The sequence below is a fragment of the Bidens hawaiensis genome, unplaced genomic scaffold, assembly GCF_021521415.1.
Source record: "Bidens hawaiensis isolate Kalapana, Puna unplaced genomic scaffold, B.hawaiensis_p1.1 tig00039535_1, whole genome shotgun sequence".
Classification (NCBI taxonomy): domain Eukaryota; kingdom Viridiplantae; phylum Streptophyta; class Magnoliopsida; order Asterales; family Asteraceae; genus Bidens; species Bidens hawaiensis.
The window spans coordinates 112589-130632 of NW_027505612.1; the positions used below are offsets into that span (position 1 = coordinate 112589).

At 34.5% G+C, this 18044-nt stretch overlaps 1 protein-coding gene across 1 annotated transcript; it reads left to right on the forward strand.

Annotated features, from left to right (window-relative positions):
• Positions 1-10968: 10968 nt before the first annotated feature.
• Positions 10969-13317, forward strand: LOC143614275 (glycine cleavage system H protein, mitochondrial-like). The gene is made up of 4 exons (XM_077087765.1): positions 10969-11232; positions 11319-11407; positions 12616-12786; positions 13075-13317. Exons 1-4 carry the CDS (start codon positions 11133-11135, stop codon positions 13198-13200), a joined length of 486 nt encoding a protein of 161 aa, XP_076943880.1. The 5' UTR covers positions 10969-11132; the 3' UTR covers positions 13201-13317.
• The last annotated feature ends 4727 nt before the right edge of the window (positions 13318-18044 follow it).

The window sequence follows — 18044 nt, forward strand, 5'->3', positions numbered from 1 at the left end:
TACTGGTGGATCGGTATGAAGAAAGATGTTGCTTTGTATGTAGCTAAATATCTAACGTGTTCTAAAGTGAAAGCCGAGCACAAAAAGCCGTTAGGATTGCTCCAACAACCAGAAATACCAATTTGGAAATGGGATATGACAACTATGGATTTCATCATGAAGTTACCTAAAACTTCACGTCAAAATGATGCGATCTGGGTTATTGTAGACAGACTTACCAAGTCTGCTCATTTCGTTCCAATCCAAGAAACGTTTAGTATGGATAAGTTAGCACAATTATATGTCGAAAACATTGTATCCTTACATGGTGTGCCACTATCCATCATTTCTGATAGAGATAGTCGATTCACTTCAAAATTTTGGTCAAGTTTTCAAAAAGCCATGGGGACACGACTAAATTTAAGTACTGCTTACCATCCCCAAACTGATGGCCAAAGTGAACGTACAATTCAAACCTTGGAGGATATGCTTCGTGCTTGTGTTATCGACTTAGGAGGAATTTGGGACACTCATCTCGCACTGATGGAATTCTCGTACAACAACAGTTATCATACGAGTATCCAAGCAGCACCATTCGAAGAATTGTATGGACGAAAGTGTAGAACACCTGTATGTTGGTCAGAGACAGGTGATAGTCAGTTGTCAGGGCCTGAAATTGTTCAAAGGACTACCGACCAAGTGATACAAATTCGTGAACGATTGAAAACGGAAAGGGATAGACAAAAGAGCTATGCGGACATTCGCCGCAAGCCTTTGGAATTCAAAGAAGGCGATAAAGTATTACTTAAAGTATCACCTTGGAAAGGTGTAGTAAGATTTGGGAAGAAAGGAAAATTAAGTCCAAGATTCGTTGGACCATTCAAGATACTCGAAAGAGTTGGGCCAGTTGCTTATCCGCTAGAATTACCCGAGGAGATGAAGGGTATTCACGATGTGTTTCACGTATCCAATCTGCGCAAGTGTTTAGCCGACGAAACCCTTGCAATGCCATTAAAAGATGTCAAGATCAACGAGAAGCTTAAGTTTGTAGAACAACCAATTCAAATAGAGGATAACATGATTAAGTTTCTCAAGCACAAACGACTCAAGCTCGTAAAAGTCAAATGGGATTCAAGACGTGGACCCGAGTACACATGGGAACTCGAGTCAGAAATGAAGAAGAAGTATCCCTATCTATTCCAATAAATCTCGAGGACGAGATTATTCAAAAGGTGGGGAGGATGTAACACCGGGTCCTTTACCCTCTTTAATTTAGGCTTATAAATAATAACTTAGAAAGTATAGGGACCAAAAGTGCAAATTCTGAATATTTGCTCCCATCGCGGTACGCGATGGGGTAACAGTTAACCCATCGCGTAGCGCGATGGGCTTGGTGAGTCATCGAACACGTGTCCAACACCGTGTCAACACGTGGCGCAATGTGACAGGCCACGTGTCACCACCGCATAAGGCGGTGTAAAATTGTGGCATCGCAATACGCAATGGGTCACCAAGACCCTATCGCGTACAACGATGGGGTTCAATTTCGGCTATAAAAGGGGGGTGACGGGCATAAGCTCCATTCATCCCAAAAACACCTTTCTTTACACACACACAGCCTTGGGAAGCGTACCCCGTTGCCATAACAAGCCGATGTGCTGTTTTCTCGTATTTCGTGCAAGAAACGAAGTTATAATCAAGTAGCAATCACTTAAGCGAGTAGATCAAAGATCCTGCCTTTCTATTATTATCAATCTAAGTGTCCGCTTTAAGGTAGGGTTTACGTTTAAGTTATTTGAATTATATCTTAGACTATCAATCGAGGCTATGGCCTTTAACCTTGATCGTATTTTACAAATCACTCACAATCATGTTTTCAAAAACGTTACTTCATGATGAAGTAATGATTAAATATAAGATATTTTGACGGGCATGTAGTAACTGGAAGGGGGATATTAGTAGTAGTAAGTTTCTTGCCTAAGGAAAAGTAATTCATATAAATCCCAATCAACCGAGGGACCCGTTTACTTAACTGGAGAAACTTACCAACGTGTTAAACCTATTAGGCCAAAGCATGCTATATCAAACGTCACATAAAACCAAGGGTTTTCATTCACAATCAAAGATAAACAATTTCAAGGTTAAGCTTACAATCATAGCTTAATCATCATTCAAATCATTCATACAAACCTATTTATGTATAGGTTAAAATCATTCACAATCAAACAATCAATCAGTCAAGGGTTTTCAACACCGACGGTACAGGTGAATACGTTAACCTTTTCAATCAGTCAAAACATATTTATACTCAATGAGACGAACGGGTGTTTGTCTTAACGAGTCAATCAATGTCTACATGAGATCGAGTAATCTCTAAAATGTTATAATACAAAGTAGAGAATAAAATCAACTCAAACCGAATACGCATGTGTATGGATCCAAACATAACTGTTGAAGTTCAATCAATCAATCAAAGACAATGAAGCCGCGAGCTTAAACGGTCATGACCAGTTCTCAGTTCAGGGCCGTTTGGCTCGGGGAATACTGTTGTGTGTGTAGGGAAGTGGTACATATACCGGAAGTAGAAATGCTTCCGCTGAGATTGTCAAGAAAACTACATTTGTATTGTAATTGTCATTCAAAATGTTTTATTGAGTCATACGTGTTCACCAGCATATAGCTGACGTATTTTTCCAACCCATTGCAGGTAATTAAGCATAAGTAGCATTAGCAAGGATTAAAGATAGAAGCGCATGACGAGATGGCTCCGTTTTTTATAAACAAATCCTTGTATTATGAAACATATATTTTATAAATTATACTTGGGTGTTTAATTCCTAAGTAAGTTTTCAATGTATATTAATATTATATTCAACCTAAAGTCTTCCACTAAAATTAACCCATAAACTCTGATATATCTACAAAACAGGTACCAACTTGTGGTCACACGCCTAGGCCCTAAGTCGGGGTGTAACAACAAGTATCGTGTATTCGGGAAGGAGGCGTGAAATGTAACATCCCCAAATTTTGATTTAAATTTGACAACTTAATAAAGTTGAAGTATCAAAAATATTCTCAAGATAAGTAATGGAAAAAATTTATAAATAAAAAGAAAATAAGGAAATACATATTTTTCATAAAAGATATCCATCCCATATAAAGAAAATAGGACAAAGAATCCATCACACATGGAAAGATGGAAGAAAATGGAAGCATTCCACATGGATATAAACAAGGAAGATAAAATGTCACACCCTCATCTTTGGGCCTAAGCTTGTGACCACAAGTTGGTACTTGTTTTGTAAATACATCAGATAAAAAACATATAGGTTATGTTTTAAGCACTGATAAACGCAAAAACCAAGATTTCCGATATTGTTGTCCACTTAAACCCAGCCACCAGCCTATCAAGCCCCCAATTGCATTAAGAATTTTAAGTTCAAAAACCACGACTACACCTACCCCATCTTAGACAAAGAGAGCTAGAAAAACTAGAGTCAAACCAAACTGGTTTGACAAATCACCATAAGCTAAGGACTCGTTGATGGTACTAAGTAGATACACTCGGTGAAATTTGATGGATGAATGGTCATGTGAAGGCCGTACGAGCAATTCCTAAATATTATTGGACTTTGTCCTATATATTCCCTAAAAAAATATTTATTGACTAAAAACCTTCAAGCCCCAATAGTGTATCCTCAGAGTCACTATCCCCTTGGTAACACGTAAACTCTAAGTCTCGTATAGTATGTGCAACTTTGGTCTCTTTTTCTATTTTTGAGAATGCTTCTTTGGCATTTTTCATTACATAACTTTCTCATGGTCATTTGCTTTTCGGACCAATTTTTTGGAATACTCATAACTTTCATACATACTTTTTTTTTTCTTTTTTCATTTTTTTTAATTTTTTTTTCAATCTTTTTTTTTCTTTTTTTTATATCACCCTAAATTATATAACTATTTTCTAAGCTTGTAAAAAGATGGACATGTGGTAGTGTGATGATTTGAGTGCATCTAAGTCTTACCATCTCAAAGTTTTTAGATTATGGTAATCCTTCCTAAGCATCGAAATTCGGTTTCACCGTTTTTCAAATTATTATATATATAAAATTTGCTAAAGAGGACTATCAAAGCTAGTTGGGCCTACCGACACATCCCAAGCTTAGTGCGTTATCTTTTATTTAATCTCATATATAATAGTAGTTTTAAAAACCAATCTCAAATTTTTCTATCATTTTCCATTATTTGCAAAAATTTTCGTTAAAATTTCGGGACATTTTTCAATCAATTTTTTTTACACTTTTTCATTATTAATATATATATATAATATAAAAACGTTAGTTTCTCATCCCCACACTTAAATGTCACATTGTCCTCAATGAGACAGGAAAAAGACAAAAATTAAAGCACATTTAAATATAAGTAAAGTGGAACAGACTTCCCTGGTAAATATGACGATATTGCCTTGCAAGTCGTGTCCCATGATCTCCTATTCGAACGAAAACCTCATACTCCAATGCTCTCTACCAAGCAGTCACTTACGAACGAAAGCGACAATCAATAAGTAAGTAGCCTTCCCACCCTTGAATCAAACCATGTATCATCAAACTTCCACAGCAATCCTGGACCAACCTGAAAGCAAACCAAGAAACAGCCAGCACAAGAAAGCAAGAAAAACCCAAAACAAAAATAAAAGTAAAACAAAAACATTCAACCGGGTTGCCTCCCGGGAAGCGCTAAGTTTACAGGAGAGTCTTCAGCCGGACTTGCTCCCGAAATTTCAATCAGGAGGCTTTTCTTTAATCCAACCCCGGTCTAACCCGTTTAGTTCCACCCTTTCAATATATTTAAACAAATAGCACATAGTGAAACTTAAAAGTATTTTAAAACATTCAAACGGGTCGGACCACCAATACTTAAACTTACCTGGACCAAACCTAATACGTGACATATAATGAGGAAAATGGTTATTCTTACATTTCAGTGTTGCCCTATAACTCTTAATGTACCATTTTTGAACCCTCAAAATGTGTTGATCCAAGCACTTCCGCTCCCTCTTCTGTGGCTTTGTCGATTTCGGTGGCGATCCACTATCTAGTTCCTCCACAGACTTGCTAACCTTCATATGATGTGACGACTCAAGTACCACCATATTCTGATCCTCCTCCTTTGTCACTTCCTCTTCCTTTTCTTCTTCTGGTGACGTTTTGATCTCCATTGTTGGCTTCCCCATGATTAGTGTTTCTAAATATATAAGATCGCCAACAGGGTCAAATTCTGCATGTTCGTCAAAAATTGGTAAACCTACTAACTCATCACCAAACTCATCCTCCCAAGATGATGCATGCTCCTTCTCTTCGTCATCTTCCATTTGGTCAAGTGGCCCCACAACGGCATCTTCGCTCAGATCCGTGTAATCATGTAGCTCTAACTCCATCTCTTCTATCACGCCCTCATCATCATTATTCCAAAATTCATCATCTGTTTCATAGACGGCTTCCTGCTCCCTGTAAGAAAAACTCTCATTTTGAATTCTAGCACTTATCTCTTCTAACCTAGCTTCGATTTCCTCTATCTTACGGAGTCTTTCTCTTTCGATCAACTTATCAAGCCTAACTTCCAATTCCTTAATCTTTTGGAATCTTTCACGTTCCTCTTGTTCGGCTCTTTCCAACATCATCTCTTTCCAACATCTTATATATAAAATACTCCTAAACTGACTCGATCTATTAAACATATTAACTAGACTCGAAAAAATAAAACACAAACTAAATTATCCTAAACACTACTAGACACACTGAGTCTAAGACACGGACTCACAAGACACACCACAACTCAAGACACAAATGACCAATTAATCAATTAAGTTCAATCAAAGCTAGTTTCGCTATCGCCAAAGTATCCCCGGCAAAGGCGCCAAAAACTTGATGTGCGAAACGGTCTATTAAAACCTAACCTAACTTAGACACTCTAGTTTTAAATTTATAAATCTAGACTCTCCTAATGCTAGACCACTAGACAGGCAAGTGTACCCATTGACTGTCGTAAAGCCTAATGAAGTCCGGATATCGAACCCAAAGGACGCTAGCGACACCTAAACTAGACTCTGACTAATAACTTAAATAAATTGATTTTTATTGATTTTTGTATTTTTTATTATTAAATATTAAATAATATAAAATAAATAATAGTTACTCTAAAACTGACACGGAAAAATATAACTAGAACTCAAATAGGGGAAACAACTACCTAGGTAAGGAATTCTACTAGTAAACTCGTAAACTTTCGGAATTGGATTTATGATCGGTACCGTATTCTAAAAATATGAAATTTAAGGAATAACTATAGTAAGCTAGATCTCCTCCCGGTCTCACCAACAATACCTAAAAACCTTAAATATCATGTAAGCTCAACGGTTTAATGGTTCGGATCTTCTCCCGGTCTCACCTTACCTAACTATGCTAAGGAACCCAAAGATTAAATCACCTCCCGGTCTCTTTAATCACAAAACACCCTAAGGCGTTAAGAGGTATTCTTATTAAATTCTGTTATAATTCGGATCTGTAAGAATCTAAAGGAATCTAGGGTAACTCACTCCCGTGCAATCACTACCAAAACCGGCAAAAGACCAAAACAGGCGACACTTAATTACCTCCCGGTATCTCAAGTGACAGAATATAAGGTATCTCTAAATTCTCAATTACCGCTCCTGTGGAATACGTTAACAATAAACCATAAACTAGTTACAAACAAACAGTAAGCAACCTAATATGCATCCATACATGAAAGACGTTCACAAAGACGCACATGGAACAATAAATTGATTATAAATTAATACCAAATACGCATATGCATCACAACCAAATAAAATAAAAACTTTACCAAAACATGAACCAATCAGTAAATAATCCAAGACTGAAAATAAAACGAATCTAAAAAGTATTCATCCAAACCCAGGCAGTATAAAAGTTTAGCCAATCATAATAATATTCGACGAAACAAAGATATAACAAATAATACAATTCATCGAATAATATAATAAATAAGACCTGCTAGCTTGCTTCTTCAATTCTTGTCTAGCTCCCAAACACAATCACCCCAAGCAGGGGTGCCCCCTCTGACTTTCGTCTGCCAAAACCCCCCTCTATTCGCCGTCCACAATCTGTCGTCCACTTAATAATGAATAATCGTTTTTGTTCCTTTCCTGCCTTCTTTTTATATTCGTTTGGAGGGTTCTAAGTTAACAGAACCGAATCCCTCTCATTGCAGCCCTATTGTGTCATAATTGGCCCAAAAGATCTAGCCCAATGAAAACCCTTAATTCGTTTATTTACTTTAAAGCCCAAGATTTACTATGATGCATATGCTCTCTGGCTCCAATCAGTGCTCCATAATCAATGTCTCCATTTGTTCTTTTAGCTGCCACCATATAAATTGATTTAGTCTTCACAAAATCATGTGACTCCAATTTAATTTAATATTATTATAATATTTTCTTTCTTGCATTTTTCATAAACGTAGGTTTACATAATATTATTATTATTATTAATTATTATTATTTCACGTGAGCACTACAACTTGTGTTGAATTTCTTTTTTTTTTCAAATAAAACTAATATAATAATATTATATAATTACACATGACTTGAGATTTAGGCAATTGTGTAGGCATGCTTTAAATAAACAATCGACAAGTATAAAAACATGTATGAAGCTTCATTTGTATAGTAAAAAGAAAATGTTGCAATTTAGTTCATTATTTCTTAAAATCTTAAAGGTCATATATGAATCAACTAAGAATAGTATTCGATAAAAATCTGGCTCAAAAGTATTTAAAAATGTAGGAAATATTTATATAATAATATGTATATTTTAGAACACATCAAAATACATCAGAGTTTATGGGTTAATTTTAGCTGAAGACTTTTAGGTTGAATATATTAATTTACATTGAAAATTTACTTGGGAATTAAATACCCAAGTATTCGTTTACAAAATATATGTTTCATATTACAAGGATTTAGTTTATAAAAAACGAGTCATCTTGTAACGCACTTCTATCATCATTAAGACTCTGATCCTTGTTGTTGCTATCCATGCTTAATTACCTGCAATGGGTTGAAAAATACGTCAGCTATGTGCTGGTGAACACGTATGACTCTATAAATCTTTTGAATAACAGTTATAATACAAATATAGTTTTCTATACACTCAGCAAAAAGTATTTTATTCTTGGGATTTGTACCACTACCTATACACACAAAAGTGTTCCCCGAGCTACGTAGCCCTTAATGGAGAACTAGTTATGATTGTTAGCCCGCGGCCACGTAGCATTTGACTGTTTAGGCTGAACAGTTATGTACGGATCCAGACATATGTGTAATCGGTCTGAGTTGCTTTTATTTTCAACTTTGTATTATAACGTTTTAGAGATCACGTAATCTCATGTAAACGTTGACTGACTCGTTAAGACAAACACCCGTTCATCTTATTAAGTATAAATATGTTTTGACAGTTTGTAAAGGTTAACGTATTCACCTGTATCGTCGGTGTGTGTTTGAAACCTTCTTGAATGTAAATGTGAATGATATTTAACCTATACATAAATAGGTTCGTATAAATACTGGATTGTGTTTCTTGATTAAGCTATTACCTTCAGCTTAACCTTGAAATTGTATACTTTGATTGTGAATGAAAACACTTGATTTTTATGTGACATTTGATATAGCATGCTTTGGCTTAATAGGTTATAACACGTTGGCGAGTTTCTCCAAGTAAGTAAACGTATCCCTCGGTTGATTGGGATTTGTACGAATTACTTTTTCTTAGGCAAGAAACTTATTAATAGTAATATCCCCCTTACGGTTTACTACATGCCCGTCAAAATATATCTTTTGTTAACATTACTTTGCTATGAAGTAACGTTTATGAAAACTCGTTTATGAATGGTTATAGAATGTTTATATAATTCTTTCAAGGTTAAAGGCCATAGCCTTGATTGATGTCTAAGCTATAATTCAAATAACTTAAACATAACTCCTACCTTAATATGGATACTTGGAATGATAATACTAAGAAAACTTGACGGTAGGATCTTGATCAACTTGCTTATATGATTGCTACGAATTTAGAGAAAATGGCACGTCGGTTTGACACGGCAATTGGGCACGCCTTTCTATGCTATGTGTGTGTAAATGGAGGTGAATTTGGGATGAGAATGGGTTATGCCCGTCACCCCCTTTTATAGGCAATTTCTGTACCCCGTCGCGATACGCGATGGGCTTTTCCATACCCGTCGCGTATCGCGGCACCGTGCTTTTACGCCGCCTTGTCCTGAGGTGACACGTGGCCTGCCCAATTTGCCATGTGTTGACACGTGGTTGGACACGTGTCCGATTACTTAGCCTAGTCATTGCGCTACGCGATGGTCTATAGGTTTGAGCCATCGCGTATCGCTACGCCGCCCAAAACTGGGATTGTGTGCAAGTCCATCGCTATACGCGATGGGTGAAATCACTTCCCCGTCGCGTATCGCGATAGCCAATATTTTCAGAATTTTCATTTTAGTCCCTAGATTTTTGAAGTTAGTATATTTGACTAAATTCTTAAAGGGTTATTTACGTGGTGTTACAGTCTTTCTCTTCTTCCCAATCTCGTCCTGCCTCGGGGATGTTTATACACACAACATATAGTTGACTACGGCCTACGTGCCACCGCTTCCTCAAGCACCGCCAACTACCCAATTCTGTTTTTGGGTTCCGGCGTAATACATAATCACTTTTTAAACGTGGAGAATCACTTTTGATTTTGAATTATTTGATCTTTATTATCTTATTTTCCTTTTGATATATTTGTTTTCACCTTCTCGACTGTTCTTTACTTCTTATCTTTTCTTTTCTTTTTATTTAGTTTTAGTTTTTGCTTTTTTCTTATAATTTTTTTCTCGTTAAACATAAAAAAATAAGTGTTTATTATTAGGCGAATTATATTTTAATAATCCCAACTTAATGCAGTTGTCCGATAATAATTCCACTTAAATAATAGCTATCACCGGTCCCAACTTTCACACAATTTGTTTTCATTAGACCTCTGTTAAAAAAAACTTAACGACGTCAAGTTTTTTCCAAATTATAAATTGATGTTTTAGGACTTTCGATCGGAATGAGGATACGAATCGATTGATGTAAAACTTACCTCGAAACGGTCTCTAAATAACTTGATTTTTGTTAATTAAAAGTTTACACACTGGAATTGAAGCATCCTTTTGTCGTTTGGACCAACCGTTTTGAGGTAAGTTTTACATGAATCGACTCGTATCCTCATTCCGAAAGAAAACCCTAAAAAACCAAATTAAAATTTGGAAAAAAACTTAACGCGTTAAGTTTATTTAACGGGGGTCCAATGAAAAGAAACAATGTGAAAGTTGGGATCGGTGACAACTATTTTCTAAGTTGGGATTACTATTGGCCAACTACATTAAGTTGAGATTATTAAAACCCAATTTGACTTATTATTATTATTATTATTATTATTATTATTATTATTATTATTATGCCACCAAGCGGTTGCTTCGGCTGACTCAGTTTTAACTCATGCCGTTGCAGTCGAAGCTCATATCATCATGCTTAGCCATCGTCAGGCCACGATCAAGACGCCGCTGATCTTATCACGTCCTACAACCGATCTAGTTACTGCTCTACGTGAAAACCGATCGTGTATCATCACAAGTTTTGTGCTCCAGTCTGAGCGTCCGATTTTCTACCACTCTGACTGCGGAGGAATGTTAGATAATATTATAGAATATATTATTAGAGTTTTAGTATTATAATGTAGTGTTACCATAATTAAAAGATTGTAATTGATTATGTTTCGTTGTATTTACCTTCTTGTACCCCTATATGATTAATAATACATCACAGTTCACATCTAATTATAGACTGGTTCACATCCTTATCTGATATCCAATAAAATGAAGAAAAATTGAAAGAAATAGAAAAGGCAAGTAGCCCATGAAAAGAGTTCAAAGGATGAGGCCTTGAATGCTCACCATTCATCTAAAGATAACAAAAACCTTCTAAAAACACTACCACTCTCTCTCTATCATATGTGCTTCATTTCCATCTTAACACACACACAAACACACTTGCAGACTAAATGTCTCTTAGAATGTGGGCTTCTTCCACAGCCAATGCTCTAAGTCTATCATCTGCTGCCGGACCTCATTTCTCACCTCTTTCCAGATGCTTCTCTTCAGGTAAATTTACACTTCTTGTTCTTGATATTGGGTAAAAATATTTAGAGGACAAAATATAAAGTTGATATATGCATGCATTAATGTAGTTTTGGATGGGTTGAAATATGCAAATTCACATGAATGGGTGAAGCATGAAGGTCCTGTTGTTACTATTGGTATTACTCACCATGCTCAGGTTCTTTCTCTTTCCTATTCTATATTGTCTTTATTATTGTTGTTATTCGTCTTTTAAAGGGTATTTTGGTCAATTAATAAAAAACTAACACGAAAAATGAATGGGACTAGTGAATTGTACTGAAATAACAAGAAAAATGATACCGGTTTGTGTTATAGCAAATATAAAAAAATGAACTAAAACCTAGAATTTAACCAAATCTAGCTGTAATTTACTTATTTTCATTATTTCTTATAATGAAATTTATAATTATATTGTTCGTGAGGTTTATTAGAGGCTCAGAATCAAGCCCAGGTCTACCTAGGTAAACTCACAATTTTTTTTAGTTGTGTTATTTATACACCTTCTGATTTTTAGAGAGAGTGTACATAATAGATAAAGTATGTGTTAAAGGGTGTATGAATATCAGAAAAAGGTGTATGAATAACTATTGCCTTTTTTTTGGGCTTATGACAAATTTAGAATTTAGAAGAGTTAGTTGTATAGGGTTCGCAATGTGGCGGTATCAATGTGTTTGAAAAGGTTTATTCATAAGTGGTTGAGGGTTTTAGTTCTATGATGTTCAAAATGTCGATATAGCAGTAGGTTTTAGAGGGTGTGTTAGTTAGGGGTGTTGATCGGGTTTACTATTCAGGTTTTTTTTTTTTTTTTTTTGGTTATATCCGATAATTTATCCGTATCAAAATCGGGTTCATCGGGTAGAATTAATCGGCTATGGGTAAGATCGACGATCCCGGTGTGAGTTAGCCGTTCTAATAGAGATGAGTTAGTATAAATTTGTATATATATACACTTAACAACCTTTCTAATAAGATTACAAAGTAATTGACTTTTTTCAAGCTATACAAATTAATCAAGTAGCTCATATGTGTTCTTATAAATTGTAGGGTTAAACATATTACTAGATGATTGTATGATTTTATTGCCAAGTTATCATCACTACTAAAAAAGGTATAAGCATCCAAATTTTGAGACCAACGAAAGATGATCACAAAAGTAGTGACCGGAAGTCTGGATAATATACGTTCACACATGCTACCTAGTGGTAGAGTGTTTGCCCTCCGAAAAGGATGTGGTGGGTACAAATTATCCTTGCAAATATGATTCAGTTGTAACATTTGCTAAAAAGTTGAAAATAAACTGTTATGCATGATTATGTACTTGTAATGTATAGCCTAAATGTTTTGCTCAAATTAAAAAATATGCAGGACCATCTTGGAGAGGTGGTGTTTGTGGAATTACCAGAAGCTGGTGGCTCGGTGACCAAAGCCACAGGATTCGGAGCAGTAGAAAGTGTCAAAGCCACCAGTGACATTAACTCCCCGATCTCTGGAGAGATCGTTGAGGTGAACTCGAAGCTGTCCAAGACTCCTGGTTTGGTAACTCCTCACTCTTCTTGTTTCTCTTTGTTCATATATATGTTGTTTTGACCTTTTGAAGTCAAATGACTTGTTATTCTACCTCAAATCCATACAAATTTTGTTAATGTGTGGATAAAAGTACCTTAATCAACACTTAATCTTTATAACAAAATGTTGAGGCTTAAAGACTTTGATTTTTATATAAAGATGATCATGAATTATGAAAAACAACTTGTTTGACTTTGAGTCTTTGACATCAATTATGTATAATTTATGACTAACAAGTACATTTCATGAATGTTAAAGATTAACTCAAGCCCGTATGAACATGGATGGATGATTAAGGTGAAGCCGCACGACCCTTCTGAGCTGGAATTTTTAATGGGCCCAAAAGAGTACACAAAGTTCTGTGAAGAAGAAAATGCTCACTAAACTTGAACTTGAACATACATGACGTCTTATGAATTTTTTTCGTTTCTTCCTCAACTTCGACTAACTGAAATCTCGTTCGTTTAAAATAAATCATATTATTCGAAGGTTTGATCCGTTTATCTGTGATTCATGTACAAGTTTTTGTTTTTCTATTTTAAGAAATAATTTTAAAAATTATATATCAAGACAAGAATGGTGATCAAATATCCTAAAGAAGAAAAACACCAGTTTTTATATAATCTTTGATATTTATATGATGAATAACTGTATACATATATGATCAAGGAACAATATTAGGGTATTAACACTCTCGTGTTCAAATGGTAACAATATTAAACCTCACCAATCACCATAGCCGTTGCAGCAGTCGATGGATGGGACATAATAAGCAATAGACATTAGTTTGGATCGTAAGTCTTCGATGTCCGCCTCAACTTTAGAATCAGCAAACATGACTACAACGTTGTTGTTTTCATGGTTCAAAACATGATCATGTTCTGGCACACATGAACACCTCTCAGGCACGCGATAAGAGATGGCGATGAGTGATTCGGTCACATTCTCTAGGGAAACATCCTCAAACCCTTGTCTCCAATCCATATAACGTATGTTTTTCCCTATTATTAAAAGATTTCATTTATAATAACATTTTAAAACGGAGAACATATAACAAAAATATTATTGAAGATGAATATATATACAATCTATTCATATAAAAACATAAAGGAATGATAATGTGAATAATATAAGAATGAAATAATCAAGATGCATGACATGCATGAGGAGATGAATAATAATTAATGATATATAATATATAAGAAGGTACGTACTGGTGATGATCGGTGAACCAACGGCGTCGATCTCGGCCTCCGTCGGTCCGACGTTGTTAGGGTGAAAACAAGGGCGAGGGAGAGTTTAGTTTAGGAATGAGAATTTTGGTCGGTACATAGGAGAGAATCTGCTGTCTGAATCTTTTGTATCCGAACACCTTTTTTCCAACGTGTAACTTTGGATACCTCTGACTTACAAATTTGACTCTTTTATAATTAAATAATTAAAGAGAGACCTAAAAGTCAGTTAGTAATCAGTAATAGTAATCAACCCAATATTGGTTTGATTTTATATGGACGTACGTATAGAGTTTCGATTTATTGTTATTTGTTATACGAGCATATAGGCCAACATGATGGTAATATATATACACGTGTTTAGGATATAGAATGAGATTTTATATGCACATAAAACAAGAGTTATTTGTTTTTGTCTAGATAAACAAATTATCGATGATGTGAAGGTAGCTTGAATTCGAAAGAACTCATCACGAGAGGGAGAGGTTATGTTGATATAGGGACTTTCACGTTGCAACGTCAAGGTTATGTCGATGTAGAAGATATGTGAGCAGTCTCATAAATGATATATGAACCTTAGAGCCAACTTAAAGGGACGTCAAGAAGGTTGACGAATCCAGATTCATTCTCCTGATCAAGAGATCCATAAATATATATATATATATATATATATACACATACACACACACTAGTTTTTATCTCATGTATTACGGGGGTTGTTTTATATTATTTGTTTTTAATATTTATTTATCTTTTGAATTTTTATTTTTTTATTGTATGAGTTAATAATATACTTATGGTTTGATAATAAATTGTTTCACAAAAAATGAGATGTTATAACTCAGTTTAAAAGCTATATGAGTTTGATGAGACCCAAGACGCGTTTATGTTTTTTACTATAAAATTAGTTTTTTAATTATAAATAGTATATATCTTTTTTTAAACAAATCAGATATTAAATTTTAATATATCCCTACTTTATATGATTTTTATATCAAATATTTGGTGAAATTAGTTTTTAATTTAATGTGATGTTTTAACCGGTTTAAGAAATATCTAGGTTTAATGAGACTCATACTCGTGAATTCGGGTCAGATGCATGAGAAACCTACATTTAAAAATCAAGCAAATCTGGTGACTCCAAAAAAGGGGGATCGACCACATCGCGACACGTAAAATTGCCCGACTTCCTACATCAGTTTCCGTTGGAAATGCGTAGGAAATCATTGTTTCCCACACATTTCCAACAAAAACAGGTATGTGGGAAAAAGCCTTGTGGGAAATATTTTGTTACACATTTCCAACACATTACCTACAAAAATATATCGTTGGAAGTTTCCAATGCATTTCTAACACAAATAATTAATAAGATTGTTTTCATCTTCTTACGCATTTCCAACCCATATTAATATATTTTCTTACGCATTTCCTACGAAAGCAAATACTAATTTTTATTTTAATTCTTTTATATTCTTATTTTTCTCTTTTACTTTCTTATATTTTCTTACACAATTCTGACGCATCTAAATATATTTTGTTTTTATTTTTCTACACATTTCCAACACAAAGGTTTATCTTATTGTAATATATTTTATTTTATATTCATTCTCAACGCATCGATTTAATATTAGGTTTTTTTGTTTTATTTTATGCACATTTAAAAAAAAAATCTAAATCCAAAAGATAAATCATAAATACAATAACTTAAATATAATTCGAAATGTGTTTACAAATCAACTATATATACAACTTAAATAAATAGTATCATAGTATAGCACTTATCTTAAGAAGGTCATACTAATTAGAAGGAGACTGAAACTTTCTAATAACTCTTCACAATTTTGCATCATTTATGATTTTCTTCATTTTCCATTTGTTTCGGTTGTTCAACTCTTCTCTTGCCTTTCGTTCCATTTCTAGTTGTTCTTCCATCTGTGCTTGAATTAATTGTGCAGTTGTACCTAAACATTTGATAAAATTTGTTAAATTAAGAATGTCGTTTTCTTCAATGCAAGTCAAAGAGTCATATTGTTTAAGAAAACAGAGCCATGTCTGATATTGAGTTCCAATCAAAGTACCATAGTGCAGAACTGATGTTCTACCACCAATTTCATTATGTGTGTAATGTGTTATCCTAGTTTGATTAATCTTATAGCATTTTCTTATCATGAACTTGAATCCAAATAGTATCTAACATATCTTCCATCCAGAAAAGTATATTCTTAATATGAATCTAATACCCTAAATACTTGTATTATAAAGTTGCTGTATATAATCAACCTCAGGAACATGTTTGCGAAAGTTGCAAAATGAAATTACACATATATAATAATTAATAAACAAACAATATATGATGATGAAGATAATAATAACAACAACAATACCTCTTATTGTGACCTTCAAGCATCAAAATGAAATCCAACCCACAATATATAGATTGTGTCGCGGCCACCACGAAATAGGGATCTGAAGTGCTTAACCCGAATACTCAGCCCCTATTATCTATTGGTGCTTGTACCTTCAAAACTTAATATCATTACAAAATTATCATTTTTAAACCCCATATATTAAAAAAAACATATTACTAATCATCACCATGAGGTTGAAACTTTCTCATAAACTCATCAAATATTTTTTTCCTCCTTTCTTTAGTTATTGCATTCCTTTTCCATTCATCGTACTCGTTCTTCCAGCTCGTTTATTAATTTCCTTTAATTTTGTAGTTGTTTTCTTTCATTTCGGCTCAAACTTTTTGAACCTAAAAGTTGATAAAATATTAGAATTGTCACAAGTACAAATAATAAGTAATCCTTTTACTCTCGCACCAGCATGGGTTAGGCGTTCTCATGTGATTTTTTACACAACTCATGGACTTGCAGCAAGTCTTCTATCATTAACTGATCAAAAACAAGAAGAAAAGCTGATGAACTTTCTTTTTGTTTAACCGAACACGTTATATAACCTATATATGATGTAAACACATGAGCAAGAATATACAACAAAAGGCTTACCTAAGGAATTCTCAAACATATTCAATCCAACAGCAATTGGCTGCAAGAGGGAAACAATAATGGACATAAAAATGTAAAGATTATAATAAACGAAAAGTCATAATTCCTTTTAAGACACCAACAAGGATGATTATGGACATATATAAATAAGTATAAAGTTATAGAATTACATAGTAGTTCTTGATCTATCAACATCAGTTCCTAGCCTGCATCAAGGTTTTTGTCTATTAGCCAAGGTCTTGAATTAAAAGAGAATATGAAATGTGAGTTAAAACATTCAAATTATGAAGATTAATTTGGGATGCATAAGTATCAATTAGCAAACGGTGGCAGAAACTAAAGCAAAAAAAGTACATATCTAAGTGCAAAGATTAACCTAGACAGTTGACAGTAGATGAGGAAAGAATGTCAGCGAAGATGAGGTTTGCAATATCACACCTCGTTTACGATGTGTAGCCAATTTGAGACACGACTTTGGTGGTGGTTAATCGGCTGTGAGGATTGGTTCCGAGGAGTTGAAATTTTTAGAGAGGAGACAAGGGAAAATTGGGAGGGATGTGATTTTGATGGGTTTGGAAATTAATTTTTAGGAGGGGAAGTGAAAATTGAGCGGGAGATGAATAAATTTTGAGTTTAAAAATTTAATTATGATTAAATACATTTAATTAAAATTTAATTTTTTTAATCCCTTCTCACTTGTCCCAACAAGAGATCGTTGGTGGGGGTGACATGACGTGTGACGTCTACATACACGTGTTCTCAGCCGGAAGACTTTGGGTGCAACTTGCATTTAGAAACTCGATGGTTCATAGAATTCTCCAATTCACATAATCGTATTTTGTTAAGTACTTCATTGACGCGTGAGTCGATATATCTGTTGTCGAGTGTCATTTAGGGTTACAAGAGGCCATGTGCAACGCGCTTATCGTAACTAGGGAAACATGGCACGGACCCCTTAAGTATTGTTTTCCTTGATAGTATGTGA